Source organism: Rattus norvegicus, chromosome 15, assembly GCF_021556685.1.
Source record: "Rattus norvegicus strain SHRSP/BbbUtx chromosome 15, alternate assembly SHRSP_T2T, whole genome shotgun sequence".
Taxonomy (NCBI): Eukaryota; Metazoa; Chordata; class Mammalia; order Rodentia; family Muridae; genus Rattus; species Rattus norvegicus.
In genome coordinates, this window is record NC_141548.1 from 34,075,849 (window position 1) to 34,098,390 (window position 22,542).

The 22,542-nt window shown below is 43.2% G+C and overlaps 1 protein-coding gene across 2 annotated transcripts; it reads right to left on the minus strand.

Annotated features, from left to right (window-relative positions):
• Nucleotides 1-1,932: 1,932 nt before the first annotated feature.
• Nucleotides 1,933-5,395, minus strand: Gzmb (granzyme B). 2 transcript variants are annotated; one of them, NM_138517.4, is made up of 5 exons: nt 5,251-5,395; nt 4,235-4,385; nt 3,730-3,865; nt 3,344-3,604; nt 1,933-2,715 (listed from the first exon to the last, which is right to left on the minus strand). In NM_138517.4, the coding sequence occupies exons 1-5, from the start codon at nt 5,303-5,305 to the stop codon at nt 2,572-2,574; spliced, it is 747 nt and encodes a 248-aa protein (NP_612526.2). In that variant the 5' UTR covers nt 5,306-5,395; the 3' UTR covers nt 1,933-2,571. The 2 variants fall into 2 exon arrangements, with proteins under 2 accessions (NP_612526.2, XP_087441052.1); XM_087584926.1 differs by having other exon boundaries at nt 4,235-4,535.
• Between the last annotated feature and the right edge of the window lie 17,147 nt (nt 5,396-22,542).

Below are 22,542 nucleotides of genomic sequence, written 5' to 3' on the forward strand. Positions count from 1 at the left end.
TGTGGGTAGTGCAACTTGTCTCACTTAGCAGGGGGATGACTCATTTCTAGGGAGAGAAGGAAGGGAAGGGGGTGGCTCCAGATGGCCAGTGTCCTTGGGGCTGATAGCCGGGCCAGCAATCCCTATCTCAAATTCTCTCAGGCATGTCTGGACCTTGTTTGTGACTAACCTTTTGAAATTTAACTCTTCAAGACAACTAACCCTATTAAAAATGGGGTTCAAACAATGCCAAGCAACTAGAGCTTCCAGGGGCTAAGCCACTACCTAACTATTATACATGGACTGACGCTGGACTCTGACCTCATAGGTAGCATTGAATATCCTAGTAAGATCACCAGTGGAAGGGGAAACCCTTGGTCCTGCTAAGACTGAACCCCCAGTGAACATGACTGTTGGGGGAAGGGGGGCAAAGGGGGGAAGGTGGGGAGGGGAACACCCATAAAGAAGGGGAGAGGGAGGGATTAGGGGGATGTTTGCCCGGAAACCAGGAAAGGGAATAATATTCGAAATGTAAATAAGAAATACTCAAGTTAATAAAAAAGAAATAAAATTTTAAAAAATGGGGTTCAGAGCTAAACAAAGAATTCACAGCTGAGGAATGCCGAATGGCTGAGAAACACCTAAAGAAATGCTCAACATCTTTAGTCATAGGGGGAAATGCAAATCAAAACAACTCAGATTTCACCTCACACCAGTGAGAATGGCTAAAATAAAAAACTCAGGTGACATCAAATGCTGGCGAGGATGTGGAGGAAGAGGAACACTCCTCCATTGTTGGTGGGATTGCAGACTGTTACAACCACTCTTGAAATCAGTCTGGAGGTTCCTCAGAAAATTGGACATTGAACTACCTGAGGATCCAGCTATACCTCTCTTGGCCCAAAAAATGCCCCAACATAAAACCAAGACACATGCTCCACTATGTTCATAGCAGCCTTACTTAAAATAGCCAGAAGCTGGAAAGAACCCAGATGCCCTTCAACAGAAGAATGGATACAGAAAATATGGTACATCTACACAATGAAATATTCCTCAGCTATCAAAAACAATGACTTTACAAAATTCGTAGGCAAATAGATAGAACTGGAAAATATCATCCTAAGTAAGGTAACCCAATCACAGAAAAACACGCATGGTATGCACTCATTGATAAGTGGATATTAGCCCAAGTGTTCGAATTACCCTAGATGCACAGAACACATGAAACTCAAGAAGGATGACCAAAATGTGAATGCTTCACTCCTTCTTTAAAAGGGGAACAAGAATACCCTTGGGAGGGAATAGGGAGGCAAACTGTAGACAAGAGGCAGAAGGAACAACCATTCAGAGCCTGCCCCACGAGTGGCCCATACATATACAGCCACCAAACTAGATAAGATGGATGAAACAAAGAAGTGCAGAGTGACAGGAACCAGATGTAGATCTCTCCTGAGAGACACAGCCAGAATACAGCAAATACATAGGCGAATATCAGCAGCAAACAACTGAACTGAGAACGGGACCCCCATTGAAGGAATCAGAGAAAGGACTGAAGGAGCTTGAAGGAGCTTGAAGGGGCTGGAGACCCCATATGAACAACAATGTAAACCAACCAGAGCTTCCAGGGACTAAGCCATTACCCAAAGACTATACATGGACTGACCCTGGGTTCCAACTGTATAGGTAGAAATGAATAGCCTAGTAAGAGCACCAGTGGAAGGGGAAACCCTTGGTCCTGACAAGAATGAACCCCCAGTGAACGTGATTGTTGGGGAGAGGGGAATAATGGGGGGAGGATGAGGAGGGGAACACCCATATAGAAAGGGAGGGGGGGATAGGGGGATGTTGGCCCAGAAACCAGGAAAAGGAATAACAATCAAAATGTAAATAAGAAATACCCAAGTTTATAAAGATGGAGGGAAAAAAAAGAAAAAGAAAAAAAATGAGGCCTTGTACATTTCATAACTTTTATCAAACAAACTTTTATGTACTCCCTTCAAAAATAAAAAGTATTTAAATTAGTGGACATGTTAATTAGTTTACTTTAATCATTTTATATCATTTACATAAAAGATCAGGTTGTACCTTGAGCAATTAATGTAAAAATGGAAACATTTCACTTGATAAGGAAATTAGCCTGATAAAACATAAAAGCCTTCTATTGGGGAAAAATAGCACAGAGAATCAAAAGGAATTCTATCTATCACTTCTTGCTCTGTTCCAAAGAGCACACCAGTGACTTGGGTCAAACTGTATGAAAATACTGTAGGTAGCTGTTAATGATGACTTGCATTAAATAATGTTCTAAGGTCTTTGAGGGGAAGTAGTACATGTTTGGGACAATCAAACATTCTTCTTCTCTTGTAGAGAGGGTGAACTACCAGATGTCAGCTGGGTTGTCACAGCCTTGTGGCAGAAGTATTCCATTCATCTGCCAAGGACAGGGTTGATCACTGTGAATGGACATGAAACCAGTCTTCCAGTCAGAAAAAAAGTGCTTTATTCAGTTGCTGCCATCTGTCCTAGAGCAATCCTGGACTCAGCTATAGGGCAGATGGTTAGTCAGGAAATGATCCATGTTGCTTCTTGTAGTTAGCTCTTTTTCATAGTTTTCTTTATCCATGATAGGAAAGTCGAGACTTTGGTGAATGCCCGTGGAGTTGAACCATCATTTTGTCCATAGGAGACGATGCCCGCGGCCACTTTTTTACACACAAGAGGCCCTCCAGAGTCCCCCTGTGAATTGAGGAGGCACAAGGTACTAAGATATTGTTCACTGTAGTCCCAACCTCCCTCTGATGCCAAGGCTCCTCATAGAGAAGCATGACTTGTTTTCTATGCTTGTGGGAGGTCAGAAGGCAGGCCTGGGGCCCCTTGGCCTTTCCAGCTCTGACTGTGGATATGGTTAGAGCTGCACCTCCCTCCTGAGGCCAGCCTCTGCCCTTTCCCTGGGTCTGTGATCTACTCTGTGAAGGTGTGTGGGACTCTTGTCCTCAGGCTGTTGTTTAAGGACATGGGGATAGTGAGTGGGCCTGATGGGAGCATGGAGGGGAAGCCCAACTACAAAGTGTGTGTTTGCTCAGAGGAGCAAACACCTGGCCATGTTTACAACACACTTAGGGAGCCCAGTTCTCTAGAGCCTGGGCCTGGAGCTACACGTCCTTTTGCAAACACCTCCTTTTATACAAGCTACCTTCAGCAGAGCCTCTTAGCTCAGGGGCCCTACTTAGTTATTGGTTCCTGCTCTTACCAGAGAGAAAGAGAATAGCCAAGGGGTAAAGGAGTCCCTTGATGTTTGGATCTCTAGGTCCCAAATTCCTTTTCCCCTCCCACTGAGCCCAGAGGGGACTGAAACCCAACTTACCCGAAAGGAAGCACGTTTGATCTTTGGGTCCCCTGCACATATCTCATTGGCTTTGTCGAAATAATTTTTTAAGTAGGACTCACACTTCTGATCCTCCTGTACTGTTAGCTCAACCTCTTGTAGTGTGTCTGAGTATTTGCCCATTGGGCCCAGCTTTCCCCAACCAGCCACATAGCACACATCTCCTGGTTTCACTTTGACGTTGCGTCTGGGCAGATTGAGAGGCTTCACAGCGCTAGACCTCTTGGCCTTACTCTTCAGCTGTTGGGGAAGAAGCAAGAGTCCAGCTCATGGCCTGCTGAGCTGAGACACCCTGAAGGCCAGGATGGATTGAGAGGGATGGGAGCAGGAAAGACAGTCTGTGGAGGGACGGGGTAATGTCTCACCTTTAACAGCATGATGTCATTGGAGATTGTCTTAGAATTATACGCTGGGTGGGGAATGATTTTCACCACAGGGATGATTTGTTGCATCTTCTCCTGTTCTTTGATGTTGTGGGCCCCCAACGTGACATTTATTTTGCTGCAAAGAGAGCAGAGTGGAGATAAGAGATGTGGACTCAGAGAGGAGGCAGCCCAGGAGGTGTGAAGGACAGGCAGCTCTGCAGGGTGGGGCTCCAGCTGCGGCGAGTTAATGGGTAATCTGAAGCAACAGTTGCTGCATTAGAGGTCTCAAGGGCCAGTCATGCCAAAGAACCCAAATTGCATAGTTCGGCTCATAATTCAATGTGAACCTTGGTTGAAATGTGTTTGATTCCTTATCAGTGACTAGTGCGAGACTGTTTCTCTGTCATGAGACTTGCTAGGCCCCCTCTGATCTCAAGCTGCTTAGGATGAAGGCAGAGCCTCCATGGAATCTTCCCAAGAGGGCATGGGCTTTGCTGTTCCTTACCTTCCCGAACAGTGAGCAGCAGTCAGCACAAAGTCTTCTCGTATAAGGAAGCCGCCACACTTCTTACTCCCAGAATACTCATCCATGATCTGAAGATAGGCCATGTAGGGTCGAGAGTGGGGCTTGGCTTCATGTCCCCCGATGATCTCCCCTGAAGGGAAAGCCAACCTTTTTGTGGGCACCTGCTAGTCCATCCACCAGATGAGTTTTGTGTGGTGGCTCCAGACTTTCTAGGCATTTGGGAGCCAGGGAGGCCTGGCATTGAAAGGGACTTGGGAAGAGTGCCCTCATGTTCCCCTTCCTAAAAAGGAGAGAAAGATAGGTCTTGGTCTATAAATCTTCCTTCCACACAGTTAGAGGTAAGCATATTATTCTGGACAAGGAAGTCCTAAGGATTCAGATTGTCTATCTTCTGACTTCTGGTCCCAGAGAGATTCTAAGGCCTCCTCTCTCTCACTCCCAGGCCTGTGATGCTTGGAATACTGCTGCTTTCTAGGGACCAAGGCTTCAGTTCACACTTTGAGGCATCTTATTTCTTCAGGCCTCCTCACTCACTTTCATTCCTAGATGCAGGTGTTGGTATTCCAAAGAGCAGAGTGCCCAGTGACTCATACTTGAACATTGGGGAACCACCAGAAACCTGGGAAGCACTGAGTTAGAGGAAGGGATCAAGTGGTTTGGGTCAAGCAAATTCACTTCTTCTGAAGACAGCAATTCCATTTACTAGGGGGTCACCAGTACCTTAGCTTCTTTGATGAGTTTGTGGTGAGGGGAAGGCCTGTATCATCACAGATGCAGAAGCCAGGCCCATTCTATGTGCTCCAGGAGAACATGGTTTCTGTTTTGCAGGTTCCTACCCTTTCCCAAGTACTTCTAGGAAAATCCACTTTCCAGATGATAAGAATATGGCTCAGGGAGGGGATATCAATCAGCGGCTCTTCCTGAGAAAGACTTTTACCCTCCTACTACCGGTGACAGTGGGGTTAGACCACTAAAGGGATGTGCTGCTCACTCACCTGCCTCTGTCTTGGGGGCCAGAGAGAAGCTCAGCAGGAGCAAGAGGAGCTTCATCTTCCCTGGAAGGCCACCTAGGTCCCAGCGTCGAGAGTATTGTCCTTGCTCTCTTCACCTCTAGGAAAGGAAGAAGGCAGAGTGAGCTCTGTGGCCTTGGAACCCCTCTCTGCTTTTATAATGCTTCATCACATGCTTTCTATGAAAACGTCTGCCCTACTGCTTATGCCTAATGACGTCTTCCGAGTGCCTGTGTGAGAACCATGAAGTAACCACAGCAGAACCCACAGCTAGTGACTCAGAGAACCACCACTTACAGCCCATTGCAGGACCACAAAAGCATAGGGTGGGGTTCATAGCATGTGGTATTAGGGTCCCAGAAACCCAAGTTCCCAGTGGTGGACCATCTGTCTTTGATGCCACAGTGCTGAGACCATCAGGACAGATGTGCCTTTCGGCTCATCTCTTATCCCAGGACCAAGCATGACCATCTAGAGAGGGTAATCACGAGCATCCATTACAGTTTTTGGAGAGCCATGGTAGAGTGATGGACAAGGCAGGAACAGACAGGACTACCAAGCACCTGTCAACCTATTTAGCACCATAGCTTCAAATGTTCCATGTGGCAAAGCCCTTTCTTATGAAAAGCCTGCATCTGACCCTTTCTGACAAAGAAAAATAGAGATGGCTGCAGGCTCTGAGAGGGGAATCACTGGCTGAATATTGAACCACCCAGTCATTCCTACTTCTTTGGGAAAGATGATATTGTCTGCTGCTAACCTGGATACTAAGGATGGGAAGAATCTGGTTCCCCAAAGGACAATCAGATCATTAAATTGCTGACATAGTGCAACATAGGAAAAGCCAGGCTGTTAAAACTCAACAATAGCTCTTCAAGTGGGGTGTGTGTGTGTGTGTGTGTGTGTGTGTGTGTGTGTGCGTGCACACGCACAGAGGTGAACCTTGGGGATCGTTCTCACATTCTGTCTGACTTGTTTTTCTTTTTAGGCATGGTCTCTCACTTAGCTTGATGATTATGCTAAACTGGCTGGCCAGAGAATCTCAGGTATCTGCCTCTTTCTCTCAGAGCTTGGATTGTAAGTGTTGTCAGCACAACCAACTTCATCATATAGGCTCTGGGAATGGACTTCAGGTCCTCTTGTTTACATGGAAACCACTTTACAGACCCAGCTGCTTCCCCAACATCCTCTCAGTGTCTAGAGAATTCTTGCCCAACTTCTTCTTAGTGTCTAGAGAATTCTATGTGGCTATTCTTACTTAGTGTCCAGAGAATGAAAAATATTTATTTAGTATAAATGAATCCCTTTATATCCAATATCAGTAGATATTCATTATTTATTACAAGTCAGCCTTTAATAACAAAGAAACCAAATCAAAATATCACCTCATGATACAAAAGTGAATCAGTTTATTCCAATGTTAAAGAAAGGAATGATTGGCTCATAAGATACCACAAAACATGTCTAGGAAGTCCATCCTTTCAGCTCACCTGTATCACAATCGACAATGGTTTTGAGTCATACAATGAACAGTGTCAATAATCTCATCTTTACCTGTGCATCAGGTCACGAAGTCTGCAGAGCCACACCACCATTAAATTTAAAATGTATTCCCTTGGCTTTATTGGCAATTATTGCTAATGAACGAAACAAGTCTTGCAAAGACAAGGGTGCTTTAAGTTGATATTTCTTAAAAGAAAAATAATATAATCAGATTTTAAGGAAGAAAATCTTCCCTCATGCAATGAGTTTCCTAGCAGGAAAAAAAAAAGTATTTCTGGACACATCCCACGCTTTTGACTCAGGACTTGGAGGACTCAAGCCGGAACCAAATTTGAGCCTCTCTTTGAGGACTAGCTCTCAAAATGTCTAATGGTATTATGCCAAAGCAAAAGACAACTTGATATAAAATCACAACAATGACCAGTGCAGCAAGAAATACCCAAGAGTGTAATAGTGGCCCCTATGCACTGGAGCTAACCAACAGCTTTCTGATGAGACTTATGGTCCACTAAGTAGGAGAGAATTCATGTGTGAGACTAGAAACCTTGTCAACTACCTGTGGCTATGAGGTAATGGACCCAAGTGGAGGAGAACCTGCAATTGACACTTTTCTCAAACCGTGTGATCACCAACTATGTTCTACCTCACTTCTCATCGAAGAAGTCTTGTTTGCAGCAGACAGAGACCATTACAGTCATCCATACACCTGTCAAAATGCAGAGAACAACAGACCGTGGAGAGCCCACCCCAGTGGATACATCCACATCACAATTCCTATACACAAGGTTCCAGAAACATCACAGAAAAAGGAACAGAAAGATTGTAAGGAGCAGAGGACTGGGATGTCTGCTTAGGACACAGCAGGGCTACTGCATTCATGAAATCTAAACAAAACAGTTGCCTAACACACGACTTGCACAATGACAATACCAACTGACATTCCAGTGTGGGTGGGGGCACAAGACCCCACCCCTAGATAAAGAATTACAGTGAATTAATGGCTAATAAGTGAGGGAGAATCAATCATCTATGGGAATAAACCTCCTAATAGGTTATCTACAAGCAACACTAAGTAGACTCACAGGATGTATTTACATAGGTGTGTGTGTGTGTGTGTGTGTGTGTGTGTGTGTGTGTGTGTGTGTTATAACTAAAGAAGAAGTCTTAAATTTGAGAGGGAGTGAGGTGGATATGGGAGGAGTTGTAGGAGGGAGAGTGTGGGTGAGAAACTATGTAAACACAGTACTTGAATATTTAAGCATATTCTGCAATGTTGATTTATTGAACATGAATTGCTTTAGTTTGTATTTATCTTGTATTTATTACTCCATTGATCTTAAGAAGTAACTTTGCTGGTCATAATAAGCTTTGTTGACACTTATTTACTCTATTTACTTGAAAAATACACAATCCATTCTTCCTTACCTTTTATGGATTCTGCTGAGAGGTCTGAGTTATCATGATGGGTTTTCTTTGTAAATGAGTTCCTGATTTTCTCCTTCAGCTTTAGTGTCTTTTGTTTTTAGTGTTCACATTTAACTAAAATGTATTGTGGAGAGAGTATTCTCTGTTCATTTTTCCCTGGGTTCCTAAATGCATCCTGTGCTTAGATGTCCACTTCTTTACATGGTTTTGGAAAATTTTGTTTTGTAATTTTATGGAATACGTCTTCTATGCCTTTAAGGTTTTCTTTTAATCTCAGTTTGCTCTATCCTATGGATTCTTAGGTTTTGTTTCTTGATCACATCATAGAATTTTTAACAAATTATGATCATGCCTCATTTTTTATTGTGTCTGAATATCACACGCATCAGGTTCAACTCCCAATATTTTGTCTGCTTGAGCTAATCTATTGGTGATGCATTAACATTGTGATTCTTAAAAAAAAAGATTTCTTTTATTTCTAATTACTTTCAAATGCAAGCATTGTGTGTATCTGTGCCTGTACAAGATGCGGTGCCCGTGGAAGACAGGGCATTGGAGCCCCTTGATCTGGAGTTGCAGGCAGTTGTGAATTATAAAATATGAGTACTGGGAAATGGATTTTAATACTCTATAAGAGAAGTAAGTATTTTTAACTGCTGAGTCACATCTCCAGCATGCTCCCTGATTGTTCCCTCTGCTCCAATTTGCTGTTAAATCTCATTAGCGAAGCTTTCGTCTTGGTTATTGTCCTTTGCAGTGTTGAAACATTGACGTGTTTATGAATAGTTTCTACTTTTTCACATGCCCTTACTGATTCCCTTTAGTTCTTTCTGAAAGTTGCCCTCAGCTCCAAATACTTTTTAAGAAACTAAAAACCTTTGTGAACTTTATAACATCTAAGATCCCTTAAAAGTATTTCAGGTAAAGTGTCTCCCGGGTGACTAACAAGGTCATTTTTTTACTCCTTTGTTTCCTCTGTAACTTTGTGTTAAAAACTGAAGGTTCTGGATATTGCCCATGAGTTCTTTCCTTAAAGGTGGTCTGTTGTTAGGAATGGGAAAATGGAACTCACATCTTAACCTTCTAGAACAATGTGCTTTTCCCATCATCTCTCTCACAGTCTCATGCTATGAACGGTCTGACCACATCTTCTTAGGATGTGGCAAATAGTTTGGTCTGAGGCAAAAGAGATGAATGCCGCTGAGTCACTTACAAGAAACATGGGTTTGTAACTGCAAAGCTTGTGGTTTTTTGCTTTATCATGTTGACTCATGCCTAATAATTCTTGTGTCTTATCATTTATCAATCAATCTTCATGAGATGGCCCAGTTATAAGGAACTCTTATATTTAGTTTCTCTGTTTCTGACCAAATAATTCACAAGAGAGCTATGAAATACACATGATCATAGTAGAGAAACTGAACCAAGTATTCTCTATGAGAAACTATGTATTGACAAACCTGTCTCTGGGAACTGTGCATGACAGCACAGTAGCATTGTTTTACCAGGACACTGGTAATGCTTGACAATTAGTGACAACATTGTTCTGACCACATTTTGCTGTGAATCACTTATTAGAGCCTCTGATGTGTCTAGAAATTCTACAGATTTTGAATGTTTTCCCATTTTAAGTTTATAAGTATGGAAGGATGAGAATTGGTTGCTAGGCTGTGTCAATCTACCAAAGCACTGAATATTTCCTAAGGGGTTTAAGAAATCCTGCATTTAATTCACTTTGGTGTCACATGCTAAAGATCTGACTCTATAGCTAAGAGTAGTATAATAGCTACACAAATTGCTCGATAAGTCTTGGGACATAATGAGGACAGGTCATGATGGTGTCAAATGTTAGTGCATGCCTTTAGCTTAGTTCCTTTCTATACAGAAATGTCACCTCAGACCCAACCTAGTCTTCACAGAGGAGAGGAGGATGGGTGTTTTCATTTCCCCATTGAGGTTACAAGAATTAAGAAGGAGACAGAAAGCCCTCTCCAAACATGATACTCAGCCTGGTGTCTGTCAGGTGTCTCTGAAAAGTGTTTTGCTGTCTGTCAATTCCTAGGCCATTTATATGAAGAGAAAGATGAAATGGAGCAGCACACTTCATAGATATCTGAAACAATTTGTGTGTGGGTGTGTGCGCACACGTACACAGGCGTGTGTAAAGACCAAAAACTGATGTTGGTATGTCTTCATTGACATTGCTCTCCAGCCTCCTTGTGGAGAGCATTTCTTCACTGAACATAAAGCTTGCTGTTTTAGCCTGACTGGCTGGTCAATGAGGCCCTGGGATCTAACTGACTCTGCCTCCCAGGGTTAGGCTTACAGATTTCTGAGGCAATTCAGACACCTGTAAAGTTTTAAAGATTTTTTTTCAAAGACAGGGTTTCACTGTGTGGTCTAGTGCTTGCTCTGTGACCCAGGCTGTCCTTGAACACATAGATATCTGCCAGTCTCTTTCTCGAGAGTTCTAGGATTAAAGGAGTACACCACCACTCAGCTTTTAGGTGGGTACTATGGATCCAAACTCATGTGCAACAAGCATATTAGTCACTGAGCCATCTCCCTAGCCCAGAACAATTGGAGGCTGATATTTGGTACCAGAGTTCGTTTAAATCACATTTTATACAAATACAGTGAGACGGAAGTGTGAGAAGAAAGGAGGCAAGTGGATTGGGATTAATCTATGCCTTAAAGTGTTTTGAAGCTCATGTGACAGTGCTGTCATCTCACTGTCTTACTCTGCATGGAGGTGATCATCTATCAAATTCTAAAATCAGAGAGACTCAGCAACACTAAGTGATGTACCCAAAGGCCGCATGGTTTCAGAAGTATGTCAACATACATGTGTAAAATATGTGCCCACCACAGTGAAATTTTCGTCTTTACAACTTCTCAAAGTAGTAGAAGCCACAGTGGGCAAATTTCAGTAGAGAAAAGCATTCTTGATAATCAGAGCTCATTTGAGAATGCTTGCCCTGGGGAGGCCAAGTGCTTTCTCTCCAGGGAACTATAGAAACTGGAGAACATCTCAGTCTTCATTCTGAGAGGTGGCCATGAATGTGAGCCCAAATCCCTTTGGGGCCTTCTTCAGTTCTGAATATCTCTCACCTGGTTGTTCTGAGGCCTTGGGGTCTTGATTTCCTCTTCAGTTATGAGGCTTGATTGCCAAGTTCAAACTGTCTGATCTTTATCTATCAAAAGGCAGTGTTGACTACAGTATAGGATTAAAATTTTATACTGTGTGAGCATTTCCTTAATTAAATTATGTATAAAATATAAATATACATGATGTGTAAAAATTATACATAAAATATAAATATACATGATTCAAGGTATCATTTGATATCATATACATTCTACTTTTCTCCACGACTAAATTAAACCATATCTATACTTTTTACATATGTATTTATATAATGTGTGTATTAAGCTATATATAATTCTATAATGTGGTTATATATGTATATTGGTGTGTGGGCATGCATATTGCTGATAAAGTGTTCTGTTTGTATCCTTTCGTTTTCTCTTTGCAAGCATAATCTTAGGAGTATTTCTTTGGAGTATTTTCAAGCATTCAAATAGATGATACTACTCTCCCTCATTGTGAAGGTGGACTAGTTTATTAAGATCCTCTGCTCTAAAGGTCTTTATGGGCAATAAGTCATGAGGAAGGAATTTACCATGTGAAGATAAGTTTTGTATACATTGTGTGTGTGTGTGTGTGTGAGAGAGAGAGAGAGAGAGAGACAGAGAGAGAGACAGAGAGAGAGACAGAGAGACAGAGAGAGACAGAGAGAGAGACAGAGAGAGAGAGAGAGAAGGTGACTGTGTTAAAGAGACTGGGGGAGAAGAGTGTGTGTGGGAGAGAATGTATGAGGGGGAGTGTGTATGGTGGGAAGAGACAAAGAAGTGTGTGTGTGTGTGTGTGTGTGTGTGTGTGTGTGTGTGTGTGTGTTGGACCCTGTGTTTAGGGGATATTCTCAATAGAATCATTGTCACACAATATAAATATTAAAACACTGGTAATTATTTAAGTCTCTCTCTTTACTCTGCAAGACTTACAAAAGAGGAGAGACACCCAGGAGCCCTGCTGCATCAGATCATCTCTAGTATCAGAGTCATTACTGCCTGGGATGCTCTTTCATGAATGCAGGTTGACGAAGCCAGGGCTCCCATCAGATGCTAATTCTCAGGAGTAGGAATAAAAGTCATATTTCCTGTTCCTGTTCATCAGGAGCAAGAGGCAGCAGGGATTGCCTTTCTCTTTGGCTCTAACATTGAACCTTATCTTTGCTCAGAGCACTTCCCCTGGCGCCCTTAGTCTCACTCCATTTGTTTTCCCATTGCTTGTTGCCTGACCATCAAAGGAATTTCTAGACTTTGAGATCCTGTTACTCCTGACCCCTCTCCCACGAGACCACCCCCCCTTTCCCTTACACAACTCCTCTTTTTAAAATAACAACTTAGAAAATATAGGAATGAGAGGCAGCAAAAAGAACGTTAGGGCAGATGGATCAGCAAGTGCCTGAGATTTTGGAACTGCCTGAGCCAAATCAGCACAAAACTGAAGATAATGGAGGGAATAGGAATTTATGAAACATCATAACTTTCTATAAAAATTATAACTGATAAATGTGATTTCCTTTTATGATTTTTTTATTTTATGTGCATTGGTGTTTTGCTCGCATGTCTGTGTAAGGGTGTTGGATCCCCCGAAACTGGAGTTACAGACAGCTGTGAGGCACCATGTAGGTGCTGGGAATTGAACCTGGGTCCTCTGGGAGAGCAGCCAATGTTCTTAACACTAAACCATCTCTTCAGTTCCATAATTTTCAAGAAATAACAAACAGGAGCATAGGTCGATGTCTCTGTGGGTGATCACTTGCTGTACAAGTGTGAGGACTGAGTGTGCGTCCCGGGCACCCATGTAAAGATAGGTGTTGTTCGCCTGTAATCTCAGTGAGATAAGGGGTCAAGACCGGATAATCCCATAAGCTCCCAGGCTAGGATTATACAGTATGAACAACAAAGAGATCCTGCTTAAAGGTAAGGATGAACACCCAAGATTGTCCTTTGACCTCCACACATGCACCATGCATGTGCGTGTCCCCCACAAACACACACATGGAAAGAGAGTGAGAGAACTTTTAAAATAATAAAAATTATGTAATTAAAACAAAGACAACAGAAAGGATAATCATTAACTTGAAGAGCTATCAGAAGACATCACTGGAATACAATGCAGAAAGCTAAAACTACTCAAGCAATTAAAAGCCATCAGGGAACATGAGCATTGTTTATGCATCTGTAATTTATAAACAATTTCTAATGGCATTAAGAAAAGGATAGACCTAAATGAGTAAATGTCCAGAGAAAAATGTGTTAGGTTAAAAGTCCCGAGTTCCTTGATTAAATTTTAACTTTTTTCTTTTCTTTTATTGGATATGTTCTTTATTTACATTTCAAATGTTATCCCCTTTCCCAGTTTCCCCTCCAGAAACCCACATCCCCTCCCCCTTAGCCCTGTTTCTATGAGGGTGCTCCCCCCACCTACCCATTCTCTCTCACCTCCCCACCCTGGCATCCCCTACATTGGGCATCTAGCCTTCCCAGGACCAAGGGCCTCTCCTAGTGCATTCTTTCTTTGGTGGTTTAGTCCCTGGGAGTTCTGGGGGATATGGCTGGTTAATATTGTTGTTCTTTCTATGGGGTTGCATGCCCCTTAAACTCCTTCAGTTCTTTCTCTAACCTCTCCATTGGGGACCCCATTCTCAGTCCAATGGTTGACTGTGAGCTTATGCCTCTGTATTTGTCAGGCTCTGGTAGAGCCTCTCAGGAACCGACTATATCAGGCTCCTGCTAGCATCCACTTCTTGGCATCTGCAATATTATCTGGGTTTGGTGGCTGTATATGGGATGTATGCCCAGGTGGGTCAGACTCTGGGTGGCCTTTCCTTCAGTCTCTATTCCACACTTTGTCTCTGTACTTCCTCCTGTGAATATTTTTGTTCTTCCTTCTCAGAAGGACTGAAGCATCCACACTTTGGTCTTCCTTTTTCTTGAGCTTCATGTGGTCTGGGATTGTATCTTGGGTAATCTGAGCTTTTGGGTTAATATCAACTTATCAGTAACTGCACACCATGTGTGTTTTTCTGTGATTGGGTTATCTCGTTCAGGATGGTATTTTCTAGTTCCACCCATTTGCCTTAGAATTTCATGAAGTCATTGTTTTTGATAGCTGAGTAGTACTGCATTGTGTAGATGTACCACATTTTCTGTATCCATTCCTCTATTAAAGGGCATCTGAATTCTTTCCAGTTTCTAGCTATTATAAATAAGGCTGCTATGAATATATTGGAGCATGTGTTCTTCTTATCTGTTGGAGCATCTTTTGGGTATATGCCCAGGAGTGGTGTAGGTGGTGCTGTCATTTTATGTAACCACTTAAAGCATGTGACCTCCAAATAAGGGGAGGGGAACAGAAAGGCAAAGTGAAAAATACAATCCACCCAATGAAGGCAAGGAAAAGAGACAAGAAACAAAAGAATAAAAAGAGAAGGAAGGAAAGGAAAGAAGTTATTGTGCCATGAAAGAGATGGGGGGATTGTAAATGTTTAGAGTCAGATGAAAACAGTGTCTGAAAAGACTGTGAACTAAGATTCTCAGTAGAAATACTGAAAACCAAAACTACACAGGGACAGTAAAGGATCATATGGTTGGCAGAGTGGATGCCCAGTGGTGGGAGGGTGGGAAGCCATGAAAATGTGAGCCTAGATTTTTGGGAGCAGTGATGCTCTTCTGTGTGATACTACACAATTGTGGTGGTATGCCAATATATGGATTCACTGTTAAAAAATAAAAACCACACTGCTGGGGAAGAACGCTGAGAGTAGAGGCGGCTGTACATGTAACTTGTGTGGCCAGGGGCCATGGAGGACATCTTTGTACCCTCTTCTCAATTTTGCTATGAACCTAAAAATGTGTAAAACCCAGGGGACTTTAAAACAAGGAAAACAACCCTCTCCATAGAAGTGATCAAGTCAGGGAAGAGAAACAAGAGAATTACTACATTCAATACACGTGCTCGTAAAGCCCTAGCTGAAAGTCAGAGGGAATCATTTCAGCTACAAAAGCACAAGTCTGTGCTGTGATCAGGTCTAACACCTAAAGATAAAGACAGAAAACAGGAAAGAGAAAGTGCTCATAGGTGAGTATCAGTAGCAGGGAAAGCTGACTTTAAGAAAACACTTCTGGGGGTTGGGGATTTAGCTCAGTGGTAGAGCACTTGCCTACCAAGCACAAGGCCCTGGGTTCGGTCCCCAGCTCCAAAAAAAAAAAAAAAGAAAAGAAAAAAGAAAAAAGAAAACACTTCTGTAAGGATCATGTCTGTAAGGGGTCACTTCACACAGACACAGGTTACTCCTGTTCATCAGGAAGAAATAGTTGTTTGAATGCCATGCCTGGAATTATACGACCATAAAACATATAAAGCAGAAGTTGAAGGAGCTCTAAGGAATGAACCAAATCAATCATACTTTGGGATTTAACTAACAACATTTGACACACTGAACCCAACAGCTGGGACTTGGCACCCACCATGCAAATATGGCCCCACAATACACTTAAAAACACCCAACAAAATAGATTACATACTGAGCCATAGAATGAATCTTGAGGCATTCCAAAGGTAAAGAGTTTTAAATATTTCCTGGTTGCAACATATGTATTGTGAAATTAATAAGAGTAATTAGAAAATCTCTATAATCTTAGAAAAGTGGAAACATAGTTTCAAGTAACAAATATAAATGAAGTTAATATAATATATAATGCATTGCATGAAATAATAATGGAATTTATTTTAAAACTGTGCAACTAAGATGGGTATATAAAGAAAGCATTTTAGTCTTAAAACTCATGTAGCAGTAGATAAAAAGAAAGATGGCGGGCGGAGCAGCGGAGGATTAGCCTGCAGGGAGCACAATGTCTCCAGAACATGTTTTTACATCCTGATCTCTTCCCCTCTCCCACTTCCCACCTTTCAGAGTCTCTCTCCCCTCCCCTTTTTCTCTGAGATGGTGGGGTGCCCCCTGGGTATCCCTCACTCCTGGCGCATCAAGTCTCTGCAGTTTTAGGCACATCCTCTCCCACTGAGGCCAGACAAGACAGCCCAGTTAGGGGAATGGATTCCACAGACAGGCAACAGCTTTAGGAGTAGCCCTCACTCCAGATGTTGGGGGACCCATCAGAGACTGAGCTTCACGTCTGCTACTTATGTGGGAGGAGGGCTTGGCTCAGCCCTGTATGCTCTTTGGTTTGTGGCTCAATCTCTGAGAGCTCAAGAACAACTTTTAAAAAGGCGGGTCTTAAGGAAAGATGCTTTTAAAAAGTGGTTTTATGAAATTGGGGGTGGGGGGGAGATGGTGCAGTGTGCTCTGTGGAGAGAAGCAGAAGTAGAGTCACGAGGTGACAGGCATGGGAGAGCAGTTGCCATCTCTAATCCAATGCTGCCATTCGACCCACAGTGGAGCCACCCACCCACCACGACCGTCCACCACCCACCCGCTTCTCTTGCTGTTAGAGGCCATATTGATGTCCCCGATCCATGATACCACCAGTTGCTATGATCAAGGAAGCTTCTTTTGCAGTGGTATTGACGACTGCAGACTCCTAACTGAGAATGAGAGGCACCGAAGGCTTCTGTGACATCTCCCCCGCTCCCTCCCCACCAACAGAGCAAACAAAACAAAACAAACATAGAAACAAAAAACAGAAATGGTCCAGACAGGAAGCTACTGAAAAGTCCTTTTAAACTGTGATAAAAGTGTAGTTCTTCTCTGCACACTTTCGGCTTCTGGGGGAAAGGGGTTGGGTCAACAGGACCACTGGGATGGGGATGGGATTAGGTCTTTTCTCCTCCTCTCCATCTCTCCTCCTTATTCTGTAAATTGATACTGTGTCTAGACTACGCTATCTCTCCATGTTCAGACTTGAATGAAGCAGCACACTCTAAAGGGGGTGGGGGGTCTGAGAGAGCTGCAGTCACTCAGCCAGTTTAGCCTCATCCCATTGTCCTGGCGTCCACAGCCGAAACTTGGCCAATCCCCAAACATCCTTACTTCTGGCGTCTCTTAAACCCTGGGTTTACTTTTCCAAAATCTAAACAATTAGTTCGTGCTTAGTCTATAGCTCCCATGATACATTCAATTTTTGCTTTCAGACATTGACTGTCATACTCTTTTGGTGACTTTCCTTGTAACTGTTCTGGAGAAAAGCCATGAGCCGAGTGTCCAAGCTTGTTGGGAAATTTGCATTTCTCCCGAACACCTTTGAAGCAAGCACTGAGCAGCTGCAGCATAGAACATGACACGGTACATCGCACCATTCTCTCCCTCACTCCATGTCTACCCTAGCTGTGACTCTTTCCAATAAAGTATGATTTTAATCTCTGCCTGTGCTCTGCCTTCTAATAAAGTCACAGTGGGATCAATCAAGTAGCAGGGTGCAGTCTTGGGCATTTCTTCCCTTGTCTCTGACTGAAAGTTGATGCTCATAGGAAGGCCTCTCATAAGTATAAACGAGACAGTCTCTTAGATGTCCTTCCACCAAGCCCCCCTCTGCACAGGATCCTCCCCTAAAGGTCTAGATTTTTCTCCTCTATGATTTTACCCAGAATTGGGATGGAAGATCTTTTCTTCCTTCCCTTCTCCCTCTCTCCCTTCCCTCTTTCCTCCATTCCTTCTTTCTTTTCTTTTTGACACACAGTCTCACAACATATACAAGGTTGGTCCTGAAGTCACAGAGATCTGCTTTCCTCTGCATCCTGAGTGCCGAGAACTCAAGGTGTGTGCTGTCACACCCGGTCATGCTTAACATCGCTTCACTTCACTTCCCCATCCCTCCTCTCCCCTCCCTTCTTTCTCCTCCCCTTCCCTTCTCTCTCCCCTTCCCTTTCCTTTCTTTCTCTCTTTCTTTCTCTCTTTCTTTCATCTTTTCTTGTTCCCTTTGCAATGAATCTCTGGAAACTGACTGGGAGTTTTACCCCTCGTGTTCTCCTGGTAAAGCCAGTACACAGCTTTCTGAAGAGGTTATGAGCCTCACCAAGGGAAGCACAACCCATGCCTTCAACAGCAGATTCTCCCAGAGCAAGATGTCTACAGTGCCCAAGACTTTGTTAGAAAAGGGAATTCCACAGCTCAGTGCTCCTGAGTCCCCACAGGAAACCATGGGGTTTCCTTTGTCTCTCCCTTTGTCCTGCCTCCTGCTCTGTTCCCCAGATTTACAGTTGTGTGATTACCCAACTAGACAGTGAGGACAATTGTCAAAGCCTGAACACCTTGCAGACACATGCAGACAGGGATTTCCTGATGTGAGGGCACGATGAGGATGGCAGCAGGTGGCCAAAAACAGAAAGGAGGGGCTGGCTACCAGTTAGTTTCAAAGTGACTTAGGGAAGAGAGCCTTCCTCCCAGAGCCTCTGAGACTCTCCATGGTGTTGGGCTGGGGAGAACTGTTTAGAAATACCTTGTCTCCAAAGTGCTTTTGCATTTCTCTAACTCTGAGGGGATCAGGGGCTGTGAAACCCTGCATTTCTGAGTTTTTCTGACTCTATCAATGACTTAGTATCCGGCATATGATTTTATCCCCTTTGTCTTTGTAAATATTGGGTAACTTTCAACTTACATAGCACCTACCCACCTTCCTACATGCCCTTTTAAGAGTAGAGATTAGGGGCTGGGGATTTAGCTCAGTGGTAGAGCGCTTACCTAGGAAGCGCAAGGCCCTGGGTTCGGTCCCCAGCTCCGAAATAAAGAACCAAAAAAAAAAGAGTAGAGATTAATGATGTGGCCTCGTGTTATCGTTTTATATGACCTTTATTATCCTTTAGTATCCCAACAACTCCCTCTTTGTGTTTGTGAGGCAGGATCTTGCTATATAGCTCAGGGTCAGCCTGGAACTTGCGGCGGTAGTCCAGCCTGGCTATGATTTCCAGAACCTCCTGCTTCAGCTTGCTGAGTGCTGGGATTTGGGAATGTACCACGGTGCTTGGCTAACTCCCTCTGTTTCATGTAATTTCCATGTCAATTTCCCCAGTCTCACGAAGAACAACTGTAAATCATATGTCTGGTGCTCCCATCATCTGACATCGAATTCCAACTTGAACTCTGGCCAGCAGGGAGGGAGGAAGGTACAACTGATTATTAGGGGAAATCTGAAGCAGGTTGATTATGGGTGTGTCTGGGCAGAAGGCCTATATATTAAAAATCATCAATACTATGGCTTCTAGATGAATAGTAGGCATTCCAGTGGCCCGATCAGTCAGTGATACTTTGTGACACTTCCTTCAGTACTTTAAATATAATAGTACAGAAGTACTTCCCTGAATATGTGTTAGAGGAAGAATACAAACTACAGGGGGTAGGAGGTGAATTGTGGCTGAAAATTCACTTAATTAGTCAAGAACCATAAACTTGCAATGAAATTTCTAACTTATTAACCACCACTCTGAGGTTCACTCTGTCAAAACGACCATTGACATTTTAAGGTCACTGTAGCCACAGCTGCAACCTCTGAGGGGTGAGGAGGGGAGATATCACTGTGGGCCTGAGATCACAAAGGTGTACTTCTTGCTCATTTTGAAATTTTCCATTCCGTGTGCTGATATGGGGGAAGCCAAACCATAAGAACCCTGGAGAATTAGCCTCTAGGGAAAGGCGTTCACAGCACATGGGTGGAGAGGGAACGTCTGACTTGGGGTAATTTTTTTTTCACTCAGATAGAATACACTGAGTTCTCTGTACATGGTGTTCTATAAAACACTGGGACCCAAGTGGCAAGTACCAATGTGTTTCTCCTCTTGAGAGCAGAATGTGCGCACACGCACGCACGCACGCACACACACACACACACACACACACACACACACACACACACACTTATTAACAACAGCAAGCATTCTGAAGAAAACAAAGCACAAGACAGGATGACAAGGTTAACCTGGCCTTTCCATAGGGTCATCAAAACTTTCCTGGAAAATAAGTGTTTGACAGTTAGGCAGAATGTACACTTGAACATGAGACGTGTTCTCTGATCCAGTCACCCAGGTAGAGTCTCACAGGTTCTGATGCTCTAGAGTGTTTGAGTTTTATAATAAAAAAAATGAGGAATCATGCCAAGACATGACTCCTTCTGTTTTCCATCAAACATGTGAATTCAAAAACAATGGGGATACATTAATGAATTTAGTTCTTTTAATATTTGAATCTTCTGTTTAACAAAGGCTTCATAAAATGTCAAAGCAAGTTTGGATTGGGAAGCAGTGTTGCAAGGATCTGCCTGGTGAAAGGCAATACCCCTAAAAGATGTTAATTATGGAAGACTTTCAACTCAACTTTAAATTAAGAGGCTTGACAGATGTTTCCTTGAAGACCAATCTCAGAGGGTTAACAGATTTTGGAAGGAATCACGAACCTCACCAGTATTGAAGGCCTTGCTGCAATGATTTTCTTAGAGAAGCTCATGTGCATGCAATACACAGAGACCCGTTCAAGAACCTGCCTGCAACTGTTCCCGAAACAAAACCTGGAAACAAGTAAGCTGTGTTAAGAATGAACACTTATTTTCATGGGAGTTAAAACGGTAAAATGAAGGAGCTGTATTTACATGTGTAGGCTGAAATAAATCTCAAACATATATCATTGATTGGTTTCTCTAGAAGAGATTTCATAGATAGTACACTAAAAAATTTTAACAATGTATTTGAAACGCACGGTGTGGATATCTTTCTTTAAAATGCAGTTATTTTAAAATATCAAGTGAAAATGAGGTTTTTGAGAGCTGAGCATAGGGCAAGCCACCTTTTAAACAATAATAATGATATATATTATTATACATATTTGCACTATGTGTATGCCTGGTGCTCTTAGAGGTCAGAAGAGAAGACACGGAACTGGAGCTATAAATGGTTGTGAGCCAGTATGTGGTTGCTGGGAATTGAACTCAGGACCTCTGGTAGAGCAGTCAGTGCTCGTAACTGCTGAGCCATCTCTCTGGCTGCTCTCCTCCTCCTTTTAAGTTGGAAAGCAAACAAAATGAAGGGCAGCTGAGTTGCCTATGATGATGTGCCATGTAGTAGCCTCCATTCTCAGAGCTGCAGTCCACACGACCTAGAACCCTGAGCAATGGCTGTTCTGTTCCACCTTCTCAGCTCTGTCTCTTAGGACAACGCAGGCATAAGACATAGTGAGGACAGCCAGGGCCCGAGTCCTCAGGCTTGCAGATGAACTGTGGCCATAGAGCTCGCCTTCCCTTGCTTCTCCAGCAGCCATGCCTTGTGCCATCCCCCCAGCAAGATCTGCTTCTCCTGCTGGCCTTGCTAGCCATGCCCTTTCTCCACAGAACTCCATCTCAGAGGTTTCCCGAGTGTCCAAGATGTGTTGAAACTTTGGGGAAAGTTGTGGTATTTGCCACAGGAGTTGAGTATTATTAGCTCACTTCGCCCTTTCTTCTCCATGTCCCCCAGGCCTATGATGGGATACTTTGCCTGGAAAACCCCATGAATTTACATGGAAATATAGGGGACTGGATGGCTTTCATACTTACATCTGAAATTATCCTTTCCCTGTACCCAGTATCACTATTGCTAAGCATTTAAAATAGCGAATCTCAGGAGCCCTGCAAATTCTGCATAACTCATTGCCTCTGTCTACATATTCCATCCCTTCCCTTTGCCTGATTCTCATTCTCTCTCTCTCTTCTCTCTCTCTCTCTCTCTCTCTCTCTCTCTCTCTCTCTCTCTCTCTCTCTCTCTCTCTCTCTCTCTCTCTTTCTCTCTCTCTCTCTCTCTGCCTTTTGCTTTTCCTCATGCTGGTTACCAGAGTCAGATTCTCATTTTTTTAATCTGATCATTTGACTCTTTTTTTTTTGATGTTTAATTTTTTTATTGGATATATTTCTTTATTTACATTTCAAATGTTATTCTCTTTCCTGGTTTCCTGTCCATACGCCCCCCTATCCCCTCCCTCTCTCCCTCCCCCATAAGGGTGTCCCCCTCCATCTACCCCCTTTACCACGCCCCCCCAACATTCCCCCGCACTGGGGGTCCAACCTTGGCAGTACCAAGGGCTTCCCCTTCCACTGGCGCCCAACAAGGCTACATATGCAGTAAAGCTAGTTAGTAAGGCTGGGGAGATGGCTCAGTGGCTAAGAGCATTTGTTGTTCTTACGAAGGATCCAGGTTCAGCTCCCAGAACCCATATGGCGGCTTACAACCATCCCTAACTCCAGTTCCAGGGACCCAATGTCCCCTTCTGATCCCCCCAGATCACAGACACCAGGCATACTTGTGGT